This window comes from Podarcis liolepis, assembly GCF_965112155.1.
Source record: "Podarcis liolepis genome assembly, chromosome: 13".
Classification (NCBI taxonomy): domain Eukaryota; kingdom Metazoa; phylum Chordata; class Lepidosauria; order Squamata; family Lacertidae; genus Podarcis; species Podarcis liolepis.
The window spans coordinates 32,982,291-33,002,300 of NC_139573.1; the positions used below are offsets into that span (position 1 = coordinate 32,982,291).

A 20,010-nucleotide genomic window follows, 5' to 3' on the forward strand; every position below is an offset into this window, starting at 1 on the left:
ACTTTTGTTACTTGTAATTGCGTTTTTTCCCCCCATGTCGTAAGTCTCCTTGAGAGTAGTTTGAACTATGGAAAGGCGGCATCCAAATAAAACAATGTACAGTGGTACCTCGGGTTTAGAACTTAATTCGCTCCAGAGGTCCGTTCTTAACCTGAAACTGTTCTTAACCTGAGGTACCACTTTAGCTGATGGGGCCTCCCGCTGCTGCCACGCTGCCGCTGGGCAATTTCTGTTCTCATCCTGAAGCAAAGTTCTTAACCCGAGGTACTATTTCTGGGTTAGTGGAGTCTGTAACCTGAAGCATCTGTAACCTGAAGCATCTGTAACCCGAGGTACCACGGTAAAGGTAAAGGTACCCCTGCCCATACGGGCCAGTCGTGACCGACTCTAGGGTTGCGCGCTCATCTCGCTCAAGAGGCCGGGAGCCGGCGCCGTCCGAAGACACTTCCGGGTCACGTGGCCAGCGTGACAAAGCTGCAACTGGCGAGCCAGCACCAGCGCAGCACACGGAAACGCCGTTTACCTTCCCGCTATTAAGCGGTACCTATTTATCTACTTGCACTTAGGGGTGCTTTTGAACTGCTAGGTGGGTAGGATCTGGGACCAAACGACGGGAGCTCACCCCGCCGCGGGGATTCGAACCGCTGACCTTACGATCAGCAAGTCCTAGGCACTGAGGTTTTACCCACAGTGCCACCCGCGTCCCTTCTCTCGTATGTATTTTAAAAGAAGTCCCTTCTCTCACCTGTTCGGAGGCCAGCCTTGTGTGCCGGCCCATCTTCCTTCACACTTTTCACAAAGATGGTGTCCATGGGTTCCAGGCGGTTCCGGGAGGGGCCTTAAGTGATGGAGAGAAAGCGAGACAGTGCTTTGATATTATTATTTATTAAATCTGGATGTCTGGCAATTCAACAAAATTCTCTAAGCAGCTCATAAAACAAAAACAATAATATTAATTGCTTATTATAGCAACAGAAACAGCTCGGCGTAAAACCACGCTGAAACAGTGAGAGCATAAGGTTTATTTAAAACCACTTTAAAGCCAGCCAGGGATGCTTTGGCCTGGGTGAATGGAAATGTATTTGCTCCGTGCTGAAAAGGCCATAAAAACAATAGCCAATCTGGTGCTCCTGCTCATGTATTTCCACTGTGCCAACCTCTCTCCCATCTCCTCCTCTTCTTCAGCAGTGAGTCAGCTGTTGGAAGATCATCTGCTACTGGTAGAATGTCTCCAAGCAATCCTCCCTGAGGAGGGTATTCCATAACTACGGTGCCACCACCGAGAAGGCCCTCTTCCTTTGTAGTCACCCACCTCTCTTCACCTCCCTTCTGAAGAGGATCTTCAGGTTCGGGTACGTACATGTAGGAGGAGAACATCATTTAAGTGACTTATAACGAGCACTTTAAATAAGGAATGCTAGAAATCCTAATGGCTCTTGTACTTATTTTCATGGTCTTCTGTGGGGGAGTGGAATCAAGCCCACAAGTCCCAGGTGGTTTGGGAAGTTGCCCATGAGACAGATTCACCAGGGAGCTTAGGCCTGACCTACCATGAAAACAGCCATGGCGTGACACAGTCCAAAAGGGTGCACGGTCATATCATCCATGACTACCAGCAGCCCTTGGAGCTGGCTAGAGCACAGCCCCCAGTGCCTGCCCCCTTAAAGGATGAGACTGAGTGCAGCTCCCAGAAAAGCAAAATTTTTCTATCAAGAGCAGTGATGCGTTCCGACGGCATCAGATTTGCTCAGCTCAAAATCCCGCCTCAAGGCACCAGAGTCGCAGACCTGTCCTTCAACTAGGAAAGGAAGCCAAGAGTGGCATTATTCACTGGAGCTCAGCTATTTGCAGACTGTGCCCCCTTCAAGCTACAGTGGAAGAAATCCTGGGACTGCCCTTCAAACTCCTGTGCCAGGAAACCCCAGTCATTCACTCAAGAATGGAGTCTGGTTCATTAGAGCAAGTGAGGCGCTGCCCCAAAAACCTCAGCCTGCTCCCATCTGCCTGCCTTCTGATTTGCATCTAGTCCAAGGGGTGGCACTAGTTATCAGTTTCTTCCTCCTTAATCTCATTACTACTCTCCTTGTCAAACTCAGCAAGGAAGGAGGGCAGGTTGGGCGGCAGAGGGACAGACAGAGAAGGCTAGAATTCATTGGCTTTGCCTATCAATGGCTCTGGCTCCATCTACTATTTTCATCTCTGTCCTTCACACCTAACAGTCTCAATGGCCACCAGCTTCCACCAATTGCATCCAGAACGGACTAAGGCAGCCTCTGCCAACCTGGTTCCCTGCAGATATCTTGGACTGTACTACCATTGGTGCTAGCCAGCAGTGATGGAGGAGGCACGCCTTCAGGTATTTGGGTAGCAAGCTGTTTAGAGCTCTATAGGCAAGCACCATCGCCTTAAATTGTGTCAGGAAGCAAATAGGCAGCTAGTGAAATTCTTTAAGAATTGGTGTGAGGATTGTTTGGAGACATTCTACCATTCGACCTGCCCACACAAGACAGAATTTCTGGAGCCTAATTCTGAACTAGGTAAAACATCTGTGTTATTTTCAAAGGCAGCCCCATGTATAACACATTATAATAACAATGGCTGATCATGGTAACTAAGCTATCCGTATCCACAACTGTCATGCTATACGCTTCTTCCTCCGGTAGTGGAGAATGCAAAGAGGACCTGAGAAGCAGCATTTGCAATGCACCACAAAAGTTTCCCTGCCAAGGTTCTACTTTGCAGAGACACCACAGATTTGTTAGCAGTAAGATGCAAAGGAAGCCCTCTGCATGGAGCAAGTTAAGGCAGCCAACTCACGAAGCAGTTTTTAGGTGCCATTAGGGAGAGCAGAGTGGGAGACAGAAAGAACTCCCACAATCCACTGGATGCTCTCCTGTAAAAGCCCCACTGTAATTAACTTCCATTGGGGCCGATGGGAATTCAAAAACCTCTAGAAGGCCACAGGTGCAGTACACAATGGAACAAAAATCACCAGTATTTTGAACTCCCTTCAGTTATTACTCTGGGGGCCATCCCTGTCTTCTTCGCCATTCACAGCATGGCCATACAGGAATATATTCACTTCCCCGCAAGTTAGGAAGATATGCGTTCAATGAAAGTCTTGTGGGAATGTCCCAGAAGTCTCATACATGTTTTCTTAAAATCCCACGGTTCCTTACAAACCAGAGAGCTAAAAAAAAGTCTAGAGTAAGCCAATCCACAACTTTCTGTTTCCATTTGGAAGTCACAATTTAGATGGAACAGCACAGATTGCTTCCTCACTAGCTATTTTGCTGGCGTTGCCATTCTTTACGCATTCCTGTTTAGAGTGCATGTCATTGTTCGCTACTGTTCTCAAAGTAATCATTGCAAAGAAGTCTGGACTAGGTGGTCTGTGGTTTATTCTAGCAAGGTACGTCTTTATGTTCTTAAACAATAATGCACACTCAGGATTCCTTAACAGGATCCCTTATGTCTTAACTGTTAAAATATCGTGGGTGTGAATTCTTGCACTTGAAAAGTTAAAAAAACATCTGATTCTGATTGCGCACACAAAAGACTGAATCCCACTCCTAACTTAGAGTAAAAGAAACACAGATACATACCTGTTCTGTTTCCATTTTCTTCCTCCTACAAAAGAGAGAACAGAGAAAATTTGACCACCCAGGATTGCTTAATCTCCTCCTCTTCCTCCCTTCCAATTTAAAAAATAAATAAATTCACTCTTGGCTACAGCCACTAGTGGCTGGAATTTTTTCTTTGAACATAATGAACTGTTTGGCCCTTACTTGGAAGATACTGATTAAAGGGCATATAAACTTGCCCATTCATTCTCGCTATGATTTTACAGCATTACCCCTCATATAAATGCATATATGTTTGTCTATCTAATGCTTCTCCCTTAGGTCAAAATTTCCAAATTGCAAAATGATTCCATTGCTATTAGCAAAAATGTTGATAACAGGCACCCTTGTTAACAACCCCTGCCCCCACATTAAAAAGTTCTGATCTATAATCCATTAGCTGATAAGTCTGCTTTAGGTTTATCATATGCAGCGCCAATTCATGCACCTCCAAAAATATGAGAAACTTTCATTCAAGGCTTTTTCTGAATCCATGGAATGGGAGATGCAGTGAGCCTCCTTGAGCCCTCATGTAACTGTCATGTGAGGGAACTGATTGCCCAAATATGACTACTATTATCTTACAAAATGTTCAAGATTAATGCCCAAGGTTTTTAAGCATATATATCCTGATAATGACAATCTCACAAAAATTGGGACCAAGTTCAGAAAAATGTTTCACTTTCATTATCTATATCAATAGTTAACTGATTAGAATTGTCATTCCCAAGAACAGGTCTATATTTTCAAGTCATTGTTTTATGCTCTGAAGAACAGAAAATAGATATTGGCAGGGGGGAGACACCCAACTAGCTATGAACTGCCACAACAGAACAAGCTTTTCCTGACTTTGCACGTAGTGAGATTATTAGGGTGGATGATACGGATTTTTCAATATATGTCTATAAATTCCACGTGTCATAGACATACTGTATATGTTCCTGCTCTGGAGATAGACCTTTTAAAATAGGTATAAGCTTTTTCATTGGTTAACAATCAAACAGTATAGATTGTTTATTGTGATACATCTTGCATGCCATTTTCATTTTGAAATGCCTCCAGATTTGGGGAAGGGGGGGGGGAATAAGCACCACAGTAAAGTGGAAAATAAACTAGGTGTAAGCTTCGATACTCTCAGTCTCTGACTATACTGTTTCTTCATTATTAACCCACCTATCTGAAAAGGTCTCTTCTGATTTTTCAAGCGACTAAATGCTTCAGTTCATTGACTGTGACATGGCTGGGTTTTTTCTTCTCTTCAAAATATAGCCACCCATCACCCTTTAATGTAGCTACTGAAGTATTGCTTTGCTGTGATGGTTTATCTGATGGGATAGGAAACTGCCTTATAGCTAGACATTGGTTCATCTAGCTCAGTGTTGTCCACGCAAGTGGTGTGCAACCTGTGGCTCTATCTCTAATTTACAGCCCTTCCCATATATGACTAGGCTGTAACTGCATCTGCAGCTACAACTGAAGGCTAGTTTTGAAACTATTACTTTACATATTCCTTCTATTCATAAGTGCCTAAATGAGTAAGGTATACTTTATACTGAGTTAGGTCATTGATCTATCTTACCCCAGTACTCTCCATTCTTGACAGGCAATAGTTTTCATAGATCTCATGCAGGGATCATTTCAAGCTCTGCTACTGGAGAGCCTTTTAACTGGAGCTGTAGGGGGCTGAACCTTAAGCCTTCCTGCATATTATTATTATTATTATTATTATTATTATTATTACACTGATCTCCCACCTTTCCTCCAAGGAGCTCAAGGAGGTGTGTACTGTTTGTCCCCTTTCCATTTTGCCTTCACAACAACCCTGTAAGTTAGGTTGAGAGGCAGTCATGGCCCAACAGTGAGATTCATGGCTGTGTGGGGATTTGAATTCTGTTCTCCCAAGTCCAAGTCCAACCCTCTAACCACTACACCCACTAGGCTCTCATGAAGACTCTGCAATGCTCTGTTATCTCAACTAAAGAAGTTCAAACAGCAAAGGTCACAATCTAGCCACACTTAAGCACTTCCAAGCCACATTGGTTAGGCGGCCTTCTCTCCTGTAAACGAAACTGCTTTCGATGGATTGCACCTTAAATTCAGCCCCTTTCCCCACAATGTTGAATCACAGCTACCCTGGCAAGATTTCCATGTTAGCAGGTCTTCTTCATCCTGTTGCTTTATAACACCATGCCATACATATCCCACCTCCAAATATTTCCTGTAATTTTCTATCCCATATATAAACCTTGGCCAGCTTTGCTTTTAAGATAGTATCAGTTATGCTAAGCATAAAATTACATATAATGCAAAGCAGCCCTGAAATAGAATAGTTAACCACTGCAAGCACATGCTATGTCCTGGGGCGGGGGAACCCCACAAACACCTCTTGTCTAGGGGTGGGGATGAAAATCTGCCTCCCCACAACTCACTTGACCTCCTCTCCGAACCACCAAACATCAGTATGAACCCAGTTTTGCAAATGCACATACAGCTTTTAAATAACAACAAGAACAATAGGAAGTAGAATAAGAAGCATGGCTACAAGCAACTTATCAATTTGCATAGTTTAATTTTTAGGGCAGACTTAGTCCTTTCTGGACAGAGGATTCGGATTGTTATGGTCACGGATGCTGCTGGGTAAGTATTGAACTCACAAGAAAGCAGGTCTCTCTGTTCTTTGCTGTAAGATCCTTTCCCAAAATGAGTGCAAGATGGGTGAAGAAGCAAACCCATTCCTTTCCAGCTGACCCACAAACGGGATTCTGCAAAGGGGCACACAGCCAAAGCTTGGCTTGGCTGTGTCGCTGATGACGTGTCACAGCTCTTAGAGGAGGAAGCAGCAATCCACCTCCCATTTCTTCAGTATTCAGGACAAAAGGACATAGGCCAGGTTGCCCCACCTTACTGACAATCCTTGCAGTGCTCCTTCTGTGCTGATCAACCCAGTGCCCTACATTTTTTGCTGAGGGATGCTGCCCCAAGATGCCCACAGCTGTGAACTTTTTAAAAGGAGAAAAGGTTGCTCCCAGCACTCCTCTTTCCTTTTTTTGAGAATGTATACCCCACACTCAGTATTAGAAGTTTTTACGGAGTTTCAATATGCACATAAACATAGACTTATATCTGAGAAAGAGAGCCCCCACACAGCCCCCTCCTGCAGAGCCTTGCCACCACTTGAGCCCTTCCAGTCGTGGTGTGGTTGTGGCCATCAGACTTGCCCTCCTTCTAATTGCACACATGTGCAGGCACATCTAGCAGCAGAAGCGTTGTGTTTGGCTGGGAGCTGAATGACCACTTGACTCCCATTACACAGTTGCTGCCACTTAAGCCCATTTGTGTGAATGCAGTGTTCAAAAAGGGTAGCCCAAGTTTATTCAGTATTATGAAATGCCTCTCTATACACACATATACACACATACAGAGAGAGGGAGGGAGGAAGAGAAAAGTAACAGTAGTGGTTACATCAGTCACTATAACATATTTTGGCAAAGGAAATAAAGAGAAAGCTCTCCCCTGCCTATTATAGTGAAGACATAAGTTAAGGAGCCACACTGCTGCATTCCCAGGCAGGATGGAACTCAGCCTCCCATCTCATTGGACTGGTAGGGTGGGAGGCAGGGAGCCTAACACTAGGTGGCACCAGAGCCAATGGCAGGCACCAATTCTAGTTTCATCCTCCTTCCTTGCTACTTGCACAAGGGCAATGTTGTGAAAAAGGAGGAAAACGCTGGAAGGTAGGGCCAGATCTTGGAGTGGTTTTAAGTAGCCAGGTCGCTTGCTCACTGAGAACAGACTGGGGCTGGTGGGGAAGTGCCCCCAATTGACCTGGTGGACCAGCTTCCACTGAGTGGGGGGCCAAGTAGCAGCTTGCTAACTTTGCTCACGCATGCAGTTTAACCTTCATCCTAACAGAGACTCCCACGGCACTCTGAATTATGTATTCGTTCTTGTTCATGAGTGTGAATGTCCATCTCTGGAGCTGCAGCAGGAGAACCACCTCCGAGAGAGAAGAACAAGGAAGGGCCTCTCCCCAGGGCCTGATGTCACAGTGTCCCCTTGTCTGTCACACAGGACTGGAACAAAAACACCCTCCTGCAACCCTAACTCACTCCTCTCCTCCTCTGAGCACTAGGTCTTGTCAACTCACATCACACCATGGCGAAGGCAAAATCTCAAGGACAGTCCCTCCAGCCAGAATTCACTCGCACACAACCCCATGCACACAGAGGCCCTGGATCATAATTAAGGCACTAAATATAGCTACGTATGAAGCTACTGACTGTTCCCAGTGAGACAGAGGCTAGCTTGCAGCATGGGGTGGGGGGTTGGACAACTCTTCTAGGCTCAGTAGGAACATGCAGAGAACCACTTCCATCCCCACCCCGATGGTGCTCGGTGGAGGTTCCAAGCAGCCTATTATCTTTCCCCTTCAGACTGCAGTTTGACTCCCTTGCAAGAATCACTGGGGGCTGTTTGTTCTGCAAACTTCCTCTCTATTTAGGGCACATGATTTGCGAGGATTCCTTGAGATGGCACAGGTGGTTATAAGGACATCAGAATTACATTCTGTGTGCTATCCAGATCTTACGGAAATGAGCCCAGTTTTTACAAGCTCTCAGATAAATTTTAAGAAATGTTTGGAGGGTTTTCCCCTTTGAGAATTCTGCCAGGGGCATAATATTAAGGAACACCCCCCCTCCCAAATCAGCCCTACCCATCAATTCTCCCAGGCTTGCTCTTGTCAAACAAGGGCAGCAGCAGACAGGGCTAGTGACGGCGGTTGCATCTTTAAGGCTGGAACCTTGTGCAGAGCAGTGGCTGCTGTTGAAGAGCCTGGGAAACCGAGTTCCAAATATGTTCTGTCTGTGGCTCTTCAGCCAGGAGAAGGCACCTACTGTTGCTCTTCCTATCTTCCACCCTACCATTCCTAATGGGCACCAGCCTCCACTGGTCTATCCAAAATATATCCTTTAAAAAAAGAGAAGAGGGGGAAACTTCCACCGAACTCTTTAAAATCATGAGCTGCTGTGGGTGAAATATGCAAGTCAAAGTGACATCTCTGATAAAACCAAATAAATAAGAGCCCCCAAATATCAGAGCAGAGGCTTCCACCTTTTGCCATCTTTCAATCCAAAAGTTGGAATGGAAGATGCTTTGAACTAGCACACTTTGCTCAAGCAGCTAGGTGCTTCCAGAGCTGGCTTTTGCCAGCAGAGGGCTTCATTCTGCCTTATCTGGCTGACCTCACCCCAAACTCCCTTGACCGGACACAAATGACCTTTCTGATGCTAAAAACATCCAGGTCAGGGTCAGGCCTCCATTTGAGCAATAACCCACCTGGCCTTGTGCTTGAACTTCCCTCCCTCCCGCCCTGCCTCAAGTCTTTGTTCCAGATCCCCCGGATACCCAAACCAGCTGTCTCTTGGTCTCCACCCAGCCCCGGCTCTGAATCACCAGGAACTGCAGCTGATCTGTCTTCCTGGTGTCTGACCCAGCTCTAATCTGCTTCCTGTTCGGCCTCCTTCCATATCTTCAGTCCATACGTTTGCACTCTGGCAATGATTCCCATTATGGCTCAAAGTAGTGCCTTCTGAGAGTGCCATATTCCAGTTTCCCAAAATTTGTATAGGTTAATTTGCATCCTGCCTCTGCACGCAGAAGGTTACCTGCAGTGCCTAACTCCCCTTGGGGCACAAGGAGGCAATGAAGTCATCTGCCAACAGTTGCCAAAGAATGCCTGGCATGGAACACATGGTTCCCTGCTCCCTCCCCAGTGAGTCACCTCCACCGAAACCCAGCCCCCGGACCTGGCGCCCCACCCTGCCAAAGCTTCTTCTCCTTGCCCTGGAGATGGGGATGTCCCAAGTAGGCTGCTGAAATTCCCCTATGGGGTTTTGCTTCTTTGCTTTGCTTACGCCACCACATGGAGAATAATGGAATGGTGGTGCCAAATGTGCATTTTTAGCACAATGAACAAAGCCAAAGTACACGTAAACTGCATTTGCTTACATTCATCTCGCATTACCTTTGGCTTCCCTCCCTCTCTCCTTATGTTGTCTTCTCATTCTGGAGTTATATGGCATTATAATCTCCATAGGAATATGTTTCTTTGCCTGCTATTCTGCTAAGCACCATATATACTGATGGCACGCTATAAAACACTAACAAAATATTTAAAGGGTTAGCATTTGGTTTGTGAAGAAGAAAAGATCAGCACTAAGCTGAAACTATTCGCAGCTTTTCACAAATATTTCGGCAATTGAAAAAAACCACCCTCAACCGTCTCCTTTTCTGGATAGCTTTTCAACTCTCTACAAAAAATTCCACCAATTCGTTTACATTGCCCATTCTTGACTTCAGTTCCCAACTGACTTCACTTGTGCTCGGTAAGTATGATTGGCTGTGTAACATGGGGATGTCACACATTTCACTGCAGGATCCCTGATTGGTTGGGATAACTTGCATGATGCAGATAGGAAGTAAAAAAAAAGAAACAGCCATCAAGAGAAAAACAAATGTGCCAGAGAAGTGGCTGCCAGGGGAAATGATGAAAGGAGACATGACTTTTTTATAAATTGAGTAACTGCACACAATGCTTCTGAAGAAATATTTTGAATTCCTTGAACTATTATTGACATGAAAACAAAAGCTGGAAATTTTCTCCTAAATCCCTATCAGGAGCCCACAAATATACTTGCCAGATTGCCAGTGGCAGACCAATATTTCAGTCTGGCAAGCACATCACATAAGCTTTTGGAAGAACTTGGAAACAGCAGGAAGAGCCTTCAAAAGTCCAGGACAAGTCCAGGGTCAATCAAGCCTCCAGCCACGTTCTGCATTGGAAATGCACTGCTGTGTCTCAGCATCTCCAAAGCTTGTCATGAAGTCAAACAGAAGACCCCACCCCTTCTCCAAAACCGGGAAAGAGGCGAGGCTGGTATTGACCACAAATTTTGTCTGACTATCAAGGCCAACCAGAAGTTGTGCTCCCAATTCACATATGCACTCTGTGGCTTCTATCATTTGCTCAAGGAGCGACAGCAAACCAAAAAGATGTTACTAGGGACTCTGTCTTCTCTTTTGACAGCAGCCTGCTCACCATTCTACCAGCTCCATCCCTGGCTGCTCTTGGAGCTGCCACAGCTCAGTGATCAAGCACATTTATTTAATTCCTTTTTCGTACCACCATTTTAACAAAACACCCAAGTTTCAGCTGCAATTACTGCACTTCATGGGGTTGGAATAGAGGCCTTCTGGGTCCCTTCCAACTATACGACTCTATAACTAAAAGGTCCCAAGTTCAGTCCCTGGCATCTCCAGATAGGGCTGGGATAGACACTTGCCTGGAACCCTAGAGAGCTGCTGCCTGTCAGTGCAGACAATACTAAGCTAGATGGAGCAATGGTCCAACATGGGTTAAGATAGTTTGCTTTGCTCTACCCTCCCTATACCACCTTATTTCAGCTCCAACACCCGCCTAGGCTTGCTAACCCTACCTTGACACCAGATCCATCCAAGATGCCTTCAATACCTTCTTCCCTTGCGGCCAGCTGCTTTGCTGTTCTGCCCTCACGGAGTCCCTGTTCAGACTAGGCCATTACCTGCAGCTTGGACGGTAAGCCTATCTGTCTCCGCCTCCCAGACACTATCTCCCTTTGTGGCTCTGATCCTGAGCAGTACTTTACTACAGACCCAGACCAGGACCAACAGGCCACTTATTGAGTATCTTAAAAGTTTCAGGATACATGTCGTAGCAAGAACGATCCCTAATGCATGATCTTGGTTGTGGGGTAGAGAGAGAGGGACCAACAGAGGGAAGTGAACAGAGCCAACTTTGGCAGGGAGAGGGAGTGGGGGCAGCCTTTTGTCCGAACCATGAAACACAACAGTCACCCTTTATACAGATGAAGCTGACACTGCAAAAAAAAACCAACCCCAACCAGCGGGGACAGACCGGGAGCAGTTTAATGCATACCCCCACCCCATCTCCTCCCGCCAACCCTTCTGCGCCTTTGAACTTATCTGGCAAAGAACCCATTTTCCCTTTCTGAAATGACAAAAGAAAAAAAGGGAGGGTGAGGTCTCTGGTCTGCGAGGGCCGGAAAGCTGGCTCTCTCTTGCAGCGACAGTGCTTCCATGCCAGACATTTCATCAGAATGGAATGGGACGTCAGCAAATAGCTCCCAGGAATTTGGAACCGCACTCGGGGTGCGTGTTGGGAATGGGCATGTGGAGGAAGGGATGTCAGTTCCAACTTCCAAAGATGGAGGTCAGCCCAGCAGCCTCCTTGATATTGTAACGGGTATCAAGTATTTACCCCATGTTGGGATGCTACTGGCCCCTTAAAACTGGGCGGCAGGCCCTTCAGATTCAAAAGGGAAAGGCCACACAGCTAGTTGCATTATCTATTGCTTAGGGGCAGGGCAACCAGGGGATTTGGGTCAATGAAGAATCCCATCTCAGACAGCAAATTCTGTAGGATTCCAAACCCAACAGTTTCTGTGTTTGAGAAAAGGAAAGCTTCTGGACACTCAGGGAGAGTAGAAGCGAGCTTTACTTATGCACATCAGACTCTTAAGAGATCACCCGCAAGAGATTAGGTGTGAGATGGAATAGCTTTTAAAGGAAAACAGAGAACTCAACAAAAGTTATTTTCTGAAAAAAGAAGGATCAGGAAAGATAGATCCCCTGGAGGCTGACAGGTAATAATTTTAAAAGCTGTTAAATTTGTTAGCGGCAAACTTTGGGCAGTTTGTAGCAAACTTGTGGAATGTGCAGCCACGGAGGAAAAGTATAAATCAAAGAAGAGCTCAGCAAAGTTGTGCGGGTCAAAGAGGATCAAAGTCTAAAAACAAAGGATGAAACCACCACATCCAGTCGGCTCATCAAAAATTAAAAGAGACCCAGTAATGCTGGGAAGGGCTAGTGGTCAGTGGCTGAACATGCGCTTTTGCATGCAAAAGTTCTCAGGTTCAATCCTCAGTATCTCCACTTAGAGCTGGGAAACACTTCTTTGTGGTGAAGGGATAGCTCAGCCAGTAGAGCATGAGACTCTTAAATCTCAGGGTCGTGGGTTTGAGCCCCAAATTGGGAAAAACATTTCTGTGTTGGATTGTGGTCCCTTCCAACTCTACAATTTTATGATTCTATGAAACCTTGGGGAACTGCTGCCAGTCAATGTAGACAAGATTGGGCTAGGTGGAACAATGGTCTTGACTTGGTGTAAGGTCTATGTTCTTAATGAAATGTCAGACAAGCTTACGCTTCATGTAACTATGCATCACCTAGCACAGCCTTGCCCTACATGGGGCTGCCCAGATGTTTCAGAAAACGTTGGACAACAAAAGATGCTCTCAAGGCAAATCTTAAAAAAATATAATGTTGTATAAACACCAACAACTGGGAAACACTGGCCTGCAAGCACTCCAATTAGAGAATAGCCTCTACCAAAGATTTCATGGACTCTGAAGATGAACAAACTCAGGACGAAAAAGGGAAACAAGCTAAGAGGAAGGCATGTTTTGCAAACCTCACCATGATCAATTCCCACCCGGAAACCTTTGTCCCCACTGTGGAAGGATGTGTGGATCCTGAATTGGCCTCTACAATCACTCATGGACACATGAGTTGAGACCACATTCATGGAATACTTGGCTAAGAGTGATCACCAAGGAATACATATACACACATGGAAGTTCCCTGCAGTCTCCCATCCAGCTAGTGGCCAGACCTGGACTAGCTTAGCTTCAGCAAGGGTACTGGACATTGTGCCTCCAGACTATGCCCAGGATCATTATAAGACACACCTCTGGAACGAACCCTGCCCAGTCTTCAAACTCAGAATGGACATTACCTTCACGTTGGAATGAACTGCCGATTCTGGGGGGTAGACGATGAAGTGCCGGAGGGTGAAGCCGTAACCCCCCTGCAAATTCTTGTGAAGCACCACTGTCTTCGGCCCCACCCAGGGGAAGGACTCCACAGGGGGGGCATTGGCGTTTGTGGCCATACCATCTCTCTGGCCCAGCTTCGGCTGTCAATGAACAATAAAAAGAGGCAGGTGAGCAAACTATTACATTTCAGCTGGAATTTGGAGCAGGATGAATAGCCCCCTCCCTCCCCAATCTCTCTCTCTCTCACACACACACCAACCACATGAACAGGTGTTTGGAAGGACCTTTCCAAAGAGGATGAGGATAAAGAGACTGTCAAAGTTTTTAAAAGCCTATAGCCCTGAATATTCCCTGGAGATCATTTAGTTTCCCAGAGGGCTTCGGTGTCTCCTTCCTGATGGAAGGCAAGCTTCACCCTTTGTCAGCAGACTTGGACAGCTCTCAAGCTGAGAAATCTCAGCTGGAGACAGACTACAGTTTTCCCCCAGGTGTTGAGAATGTAATGATAAGAGGAATTATGCTTCTCATAGATACACCCCACTGTTTTATGAAATTTTCCCCAATGAAAATGATCATCTTTGAAGAGTGTCGAGTTGGACAAAGGAAGGAAATAAATGAAATAAGTAACAACATACTGTATAGCACCTGGAGGATACATGTTTCTTTGCATTGCTGCTGACAAAAATCACAATGAAAAATATTTGACTAGAGACGGTAGCAGAGCAGAAACAAGTGTGCCTCTACCACACCAGCTTCAACTCTCCTAAAACTGATTGTTTGGCTGAGGAACTAGTGAGTTACTGGGTACAATATGCACTCAGTCTCCAGAACTCTCTTCAGGCACAGAAGGGATGTGCAACATCAGTCTCTGATTGGCGAGCTATATGAAGTCTCTGGATTTGCCAGGCCTGGTATAAGTACTAGAAGCCAAGCATTTGCTTCCACAGCATCTGGGGCCAGCATCTGGCGCTGTGACCGCTGAGCAACAGCCAGAGATAAAAACTGTTGTAGGCTCCCCAGTATGCTAGAACAGATTGAAGAGTATTTGCAAGTGTATGGAAAGGGAGAAAAGCCATGTTAGATTATACGCTCCGCTTGAAAATTGGGTTTGAACACTTGGGTTTTCTTTCAGTGAAACCAGTCAGGGGTCACTGAAGTTTCTTGAAAGCAGAAAATAAGCATGGGATCTTTTTTTATTCATTGGTTTCTCCTCTGTATTCAGCAGACGATGTGTACATACTATATCTTTAAAGCACATTCAAGGCACATTTACTCCCTCAAATAATTCTTGGTGCTATCGCTTGTTAAGGGCTGATGGGAATTGTAATTCTGCGATGGGGAAAACTACAGCACCCAGAATTCTTTGCGTGAAAGAATGTGCTTCAAAGGCACTTTAAAGGTGTGGTGTGTAAGCAACCATTATTTCACATTATTATTCCACCACACACACACACACACACTGGCCCCAAAATTCATTTCGATTTTCGTTCTTGAAGGTTGGAAGGAAAGAGAAGAAGTTGCACTGAGGTCTTCCTTCCCTCATTTCCCCTGGAACAAAGCCCTAACTGATCACGGGGAAGTGGAATGGGATGGGGGAAAGGAGGGAGAAAATACCTTTGAGTATGAGTGTGAGGAAAGGAATGCATTTTGAACTTTTTCCAACACCTGCACCTCAGCACAACCCTTAAAAAACGGGAGCCTTTTAAAAAAGATCTCCATCATGGTTGAATTTAGACAGGTTTCAGCATGAGACAAGAAGCAAAAGGAGAAGGATTTCACACTGTTTGCAAGCTATAGCTCCTTGAGTTAACCACACTTCCAATTCTTACTGTAAAAGCCTCCCTACCACCAGCGCATAAGACGTTGACACAGCAAGTCCACATGGGAGCTCCCCCCTATGACTACATTCCATTGGTAACCCAGAGGAATGTAATATCCAAGTCCGACATGTAATCTTAAAGGCTTTCCATCTCCCTCCTGTCAACCCCTGTGGGATGCCCAAGGTTTGCAACATGACACTCTATACTTTAGAAGGGAATTATGCACCTCTCCGTCTCGCCAGCTCAAAACCAGATGGCCTTCAATTGCTTTGGGGCTTGCAATAACTACACGGGAACGAACAACAAGGCTTTATAACACGATGCATTTGCGGCTGGAAGGTCATCTGGGCTAAAACAATCAACAATGGCATCAGGATAGATAGATGATTAGATAGATAGATAGATAGATATAGATAAATAGCTAGATATGATAGAGAGAGAGAGAGAGAGAGAGAGAGAGAGATGAGACACACACACACACACACACACACACACACCACTTGAAAGCAAAAAATCCTCAAAGTGTTTACATAGTACAAGAAGGCTTATAGGCATGTATCAATGAAGCTGTTTGGGGCTTCCACATGGAGAGCTTCCACACAAGTAGCTAATGAACAGATTCTCTCAATCTGTGCCTAACTGGCTACTCATATGCTGGCTGTCTTGCCTCCAGCAATGGGACAACAGACCAAATCTTGGTGTTCCTCCACCATGACCTAATCCATAAAATTATTCATATTTGTATGGATTTTTGTATTTAACATAATTTATTCTGCACAACATAGGCACTGATTCCTAGAAAATCATGTTGAATGCAAATTTTGGCTTTCAGAATTGCCACACACAACTTGCAAGCCTGTCTTCACAATACTAAAGACTAGAAACTCGCTTCTTTCTTCTTCTTTAAAGCAAAAGCTGAAATTCTCGGGAAGATGAGTTGGAAAGCCCATTACTATCGTTTTTAAAGTATATCACCAATTTGCCCTTAATTTCTACTCTTGTGCTCATAGAATTGTGCAATCTACAGAGTTGTGTTTACAATTAATGAAATATCTTATTATAAAGTGGTTAAAAGAAAGATCAGTTAGCTGATCGATAGCTCTACCGGGATTGTACTGCTCTGTAAACAGATGTTCTAGCTATGGACTGAGAAGGTGCCAGCAGCATAATGTTGACCAATAGTGCAGCTTCAGTGGTGGAAATTGAATGTCAGTTTAAAACTAGAAGAGGGAAAAGGGAGAACCTTGTAATGAGCATGAGCAGAGCAGAAACTGTGTGCAGCTGAAATGGAAGGAAGGACAAATCCACAAACATCTAAAGAGGCTATTTGTCAGCCTACCAATGACACTGGCTTTCCTATCTCCTCCTCTCTCTTTCATAGTGTTTATGTCCCTGAAGGGAAAGTCATGAATTTACCTTCTTGAATGCAGGAGGAGGTAAAACCGGAGTTAATGGGATGTTCCTAAGAGCTGCCAAAAGGCAGAGCAGCAGAAAAGAAAACTTATTATGTAATTTCACTTAGCAATTACTTAGCCACAGGGGCTTCTTGCTGCTGCTTCTGCAGAGCAAAACAATCCCAGAGTTCTCCTTTCCCTCCAGCTCCTTTCCTCCACTCAGCAGAAGGTATCACTACGCAAAGAGAGATCCCCTCTCTGTACTAAACAACATCTGCCTGGTGTATCCCAGACACACACACACTCCATGCTCCTTCAAAAAAATAACAAGGGGACATTCTGTTCTACATCAGTAGAATGTCTCTCTTTTCTGAGGAATGTTGGAGGGTGTGCAAAACCACCTTGTTCCAATCACAGTGCCATGTTGTCTGTCGCTGGGATGGGGAAGCTGTGGTCCCTCCAGTTGCTGCTGGACTACAACTCCCATCATCCCTGACCACTAGCCATGCTGGGTGGGTGTGGCTGAGGGGAGCCCAACAATATCTGGAAGGCCCCAGGATCTGCATTACTGGTGTAATACGATTGGCACTGTGGCTCTGCTAAGCATTTTTCTAACCTTATATGCTGAATATGTTTTAACGGGAGATGCCAGCCCATTACCATTCCTCCAAATAACACAAGCAGTAGTTACAGTGCAACATCTGCAATATACACACCATGCCTTATAGGTGGAGCCCCCACCAAGAGGAATGTGGACTCTCTCTCCCCCTCTCAATTCAACAGCACACAATCCATCTGGTCCCCAGCTCCTGATGTGAGGCTCCTCCCTCCTGCCACCACCACTGACATTTGCTTCTAGTGGCTTTTCTGCACAATCAAGTCGAAGTTTAACACTGCTGTTGCAAAGTGTTTGCACTACCCAGCAGCAGAATACACATGCACCCATACACAAATTAAAGTGAATAAATAATTCAATCTGCAAGCCCCCTTTTTCCTGACTACATTCAATTTCAAACAAATCATTACCCCTCCCCCACTGCTTCCTAAAAATAGTAGCTAAGGGAGCAATCACCATATTTTTCGTTCTATAAGACACACTTTTTCCCTCCTAAAAAGTAAGGGGAAATATGTGTGCGTCTTATGGAGCGAATGCAGGCTGCGCAGCTATCGCTGAAGCCAGAACAGCAAGAGGGATTGCTACGCAGCAATCCCTCTTGCTGTTCTGGCTTCAGGGATAGCTGTGCAAAGCCTCTTCAACAACATTTGATTCAGAATATTTTATTTTTTCTTGTTTTCCTCCTCTAAAAACTAGGTGCGTCTTATGGTCGGGTGTGTCTTATAGAGTGAAAAATACGGTAACAAAAGTTAAGGGGTCAGGATCCCTCTGCCCCCCATCCCCCGGTAATTCAAGCAGGTGTATCTGGATGGACAGCTTCAGTAAACAAGGCAATGCAGAGCTGGAGACGAGACTGACACCCTCAACCAGGCACAGACACACACAGTGGGCAGATTCAGGTTAGATGTGCCCTTGAACAGAGAGGCAAAGGCCTCACATGTCCTCCTGCAGCCTTCAAAACAGCAGCTAAGATGTGGGCACCAAAAAAGGGGGCCCCAGAAAAAGTAGGGAATCTGTCAACTCGGCTCAACCTCTCATTGGAGCTGGACCGGCCTGGTCTCATGCAAGGTGTATTCACAACTGTCACAAATAACACACTCCCCCCCCCAAGCATTTTAAATTTGTGAATTTGGATCATGCAACAAAATAGGAAGTGAAGTGCAAGGAAAAACAAAGGAGTAGATACAATCGGGGTGGAGAGGGATTTAAAACGAAGGACTAACAGCTTGTTAGGTTGTGAGAAGAAGGCAACACGGAGAGACTAAAGGGTTGATGTGATCCCAGTTTCAGGGAAGTGGGGTGCGGAACGCTGCTCTGAACCCAAAGTCTGCAATGCAATGTTAGCGCTGCCTACTTCTGCTTAAGCAGGTGCGCAACACCAAATGAAGGCTTTGAAGTGGTGCCCCCTTTGCTGCCATCTGGCCCCCATCCCCACCCTGAATGAAAGCCGCTTTCAAACCACCCTGAGGGTGTCTCTCCAAGATGAATATTCTGAACAAGTGTGGAAAGGCAGATCAGGTGGGGGAGACATCGTAATCCCCTCTGCCCCTTCCAGCCACCTTGCCTCCAGACAGCCTCTGCAGGCGACTCAGAGTTAATGAAGATACCAGCCGTTTTATCCAGGGACACAAAGCCTATCTGCTCCCGACTCTCCTCTGGGGCCCTTCACAGTCCACCGGTGCACAATCCTTATCTTTCTGTCACAAAGCTGCCCTCCCGTTTGGATCAGGATGCTAATGAGGGTGCCTCGTATTCACAGACTAATCTCCCTCAGTATCATACCAGCGCCAGGCGCCCCAGGCCCCTCTGAAAGCTGGGATCAACACTTCCATGTGACAAAGAGATGGGATATTGACAAGCCTTCCCTCGCCTCTTTTCTCTCTGGGCACTGATGCTCTCTCTTTGTGTGTGTAAGTAAGTAATTGTAGCATAATGGTAGCATAATGTTATAGCTCAGTCCTACACTGAAGATGGAGTGTAGAGATGGAGCTACCAGAATTCACCATCCTGGTGGCCTCCAGTTGTTCTGGATGACAATTCACATCCGCCCCAAGCAGGATAGTCAGGTTGATGCAAGTTACAGGCCAACACATCTGGTGGGCACCAGGTTGGTGAAAGCTGAATGGGATCGACACCCAAAACATCTGGTGGGCATCAGGTTGGCCAAGGCTGAACTACACCAACATACAAACACAGTACATGCTTTTCTATCATGTCAGATTTGCCCATCTAGCACATGACTGTCTATTCTGACCGGTGGCACCTCTTCTACATTTCAAGCTAGAAATATTGAGGATTGAATTGGGAGCTTCTACATGAAAAGCATTTGCTCTACCAATGCAAGGCGAGCTTTAGGTTTGGGAGACACCTGGACTAAGGGCAATCTGGTGGGGCCCCTTCTCAGTTGGCAGGCAGGCTCAGCTGGCAAGTAGCATCAGCCAGCAGCACTGTGAGCAGTGCCTAGTAGCTCAGGGTTGCCATTTTAATTCCCCACAATCCCCCTGAGCAACGCTACACCAAGGGCATCATGTGGGTTTCAACATGGGAGCTAGATTCAGCTACCAGGTGCTACTCAAAGAGTACTGGGCTGGGGCAGGAGAACTAAAAGATGGCCCAGGGTAGGAGTCAGTGGTGAGTCCTGCCACGGCACTGAGGCAACACCAG

At 45.8% G+C, this 20,010-nt stretch overlaps 1 protein-coding gene across 4 annotated transcripts in view; it reads right to left on the reverse strand.

Annotated features, from left to right (window-relative positions):
- The window catches only part of ARHGAP23 (Rho GTPase activating protein 23), a 171,602-nt gene that overhangs the window by 52,968 nt on the left and 98,624 nt on the right, over window positions 1–20,010 (reverse strand). For all 4 annotated transcript variants that reach the window (XM_083469401.1, XM_083469399.1, XM_083469400.1 and 1 more), the window contains exons 2-4: window positions 13,477–13,656; window positions 3,606–3,630; window positions 746–838 (exon numbers count right to left, since the gene is read on the reverse strand). In XM_083469401.1, coding sequence (XP_083325527.1) covers window positions 746–838; window positions 3,606–3,630; window positions 13,477–13,656 — 298 coding nt within the window. The remainder of the gene's footprint in view (window positions 1–745; window positions 839–3,605; window positions 3,631–13,476; window positions 13,657–20,010) is intronic.